Source organism: Camelina sativa, chromosome 20 (genome assembly GCF_000633955.1).
Source record: "Camelina sativa cultivar DH55 chromosome 20, Cs, whole genome shotgun sequence".
NCBI classification, from domain to species: Eukaryota; Viridiplantae; Streptophyta; class Magnoliopsida; order Brassicales; family Brassicaceae; genus Camelina; species Camelina sativa.
This window is the reverse complement of record NC_025704.1, coordinates 28,874,495-28,876,209: the sequence shown is the minus strand read 5'-3', so window position 1 is coordinate 28,876,209 and position 1,715 is coordinate 28,874,495. Positions and strand designations below refer to the sequence as shown.

At 38.0% G+C, this 1,715-nt stretch overlaps 1 protein-coding gene across 4 annotated transcripts in view; it reads right to left on the bottom strand.

Moving 5' to 3' along the window:
• Window positions 612-1,715, bottom strand: part of LOC104771956 (homeobox-leucine zipper protein HDG5-like) — a 7,436-nt gene continuing 6,332 nt past the window's right edge. For 2 of the 4 annotated variants that reach the window (XM_010496584.2, XM_010496583.2), the window contains one exon: window positions 612-1,456. In XM_010496584.2, coding sequence (XP_010494886.1) covers window positions 1,292-1,456 — 165 coding nt within the window. In that variant the 3' untranslated portion in view covers window positions 612-1,291. Of the gene's footprint in view, window positions 1,703-1,715 lie in introns of all 4 variants that reach the window. The other 2 variants (XM_010496589.2, XM_010496588.2) reach the window with 1 other exon arrangement.

Sequence of the window (1,715 nt, the reverse complement as noted above, 5' to 3'; positions counted from 1 at the left end):
CATACAAGTGGGACAAGATCCAAGACTAGCCAAGGATTAGGCTTGGTATGGTGGGTTGATAATAACACCCAAATGGTGCGGGTGAAGGGATGATGTTGAGAACTAGAAACGCTAGTTAGCATAGGAATAAGCGGGTTGTGGTTCTTCCAGTTAACAAACGAAATCACGACTTGAGCAGAGGCCAGGGATCTCCCATATTCTATGTCACTACTAATCATTCTAGTTAAATGGATCTAGTTATTGAAGTAATAACTAATAAGAGTCATATTTAAGAAATATTTTTTGAAATTAATTATGCATTATGTTTGAAAGATCATCGATTAATTTTTAAAAATATTTTGTGAAATTTTTATGCAAATAACATTATTTAGTTTAAAAATATTAGTTTTGTTAAGAGTATTTTTGTAATTATAATTTTTACATCATACCTCAACAGCGTCAAGTCATGCATCGTGAGCGTCCATATCATGACTCATTAGCATTTTTAAAGTTGACTAATGTTTAAATTAGTCAATGCGGATATTGACACTACTAATAAAAATTCATGTAATTTATTTGAACTTTATTAATAGTTCAAATTAAAAAATACATTATTTTATTATATAGGTAGAAAAAATACTTTTTAAATTGTTTGGGTTGAAATATACCATTTTCCCACTTAGCATGCATGATACTAAATCATTATGAGACTCAACCAGCAAACATTCAAATCCCTCCCACGAGAAGTACTACATGATATCTTTTAACTAAAAATGGTAATATATGTCGTCCCATATCGATACTTGTATAAAAGAAAATCATTGAAAAGACCAAAGCATTAAATAGGTAAAGCCAAAGTATTTTAATAAAAGAAGACGGTAGCAGCATAACTAATTGCAAAATAAGCCAAAAACACATTTCAAAGGAGTCAAACCAAACCAAGTTGAAAGTCAATACCCGAACCAGCTACACTTTTCTGCTAAACCGAAAACCGGTTAGACCGATAATCCTACTCAGAAAACAAAAAGGTCAACTTACCCAACCTGGTGCGCTCTTGACTTCCTCTAATTACCGTTTTAGCCCTCCCCCACAAAACAGCCAAAAACATAAACTTAGTTTCTCATTTTACCCTTACATAAACCGAAAATAACCTAAAAGGCTTATCCCATTTAGACGCTACGTTATTTACCCAAACTACCCTCAAAGCCATAACCGAATTACCTATTAACCTCCCTCTTTTACCAATTTGCCCCTAACTTGGTACTGCGCTGAGATTGAAAAAAGCAAGGAGGTTTAGGGGTAATTCGGTCAATCAGCTGGCTTCTTGTTTGGACACGGCGGCGGAAGATGCGATCGCTGGCGTAACGGAGCTGGTCAGGGCGGAGGTGATCTGATTGACGGTGGCGCAGAGATGGTTATTGATGGTGGTGACGGTGGAGAGATTCGGTTTCGCTGTTGGGACGTTGCTCGCCAAAACCTGAATCGCGACGGTGAGAAGACACGACGGAGGAGAATTCGAGTTGACGGAAATACCCTCCGGAGGATTCACTGGTACGATGGAGAACCCGAGGGGTAGAATCGGGATATTGGAAGAATCTTCACCGTTCATCGCGAGCTGGATTGAGTCAACGTCGACGGTGGAGTAGACGATTAAGCTACCTGAGTTATCGATAGAGCTCTCTTGAAGCATCAGCTCTACATTGTGCCATGAATTGCTCGCTACCTGTTAAAAAAAA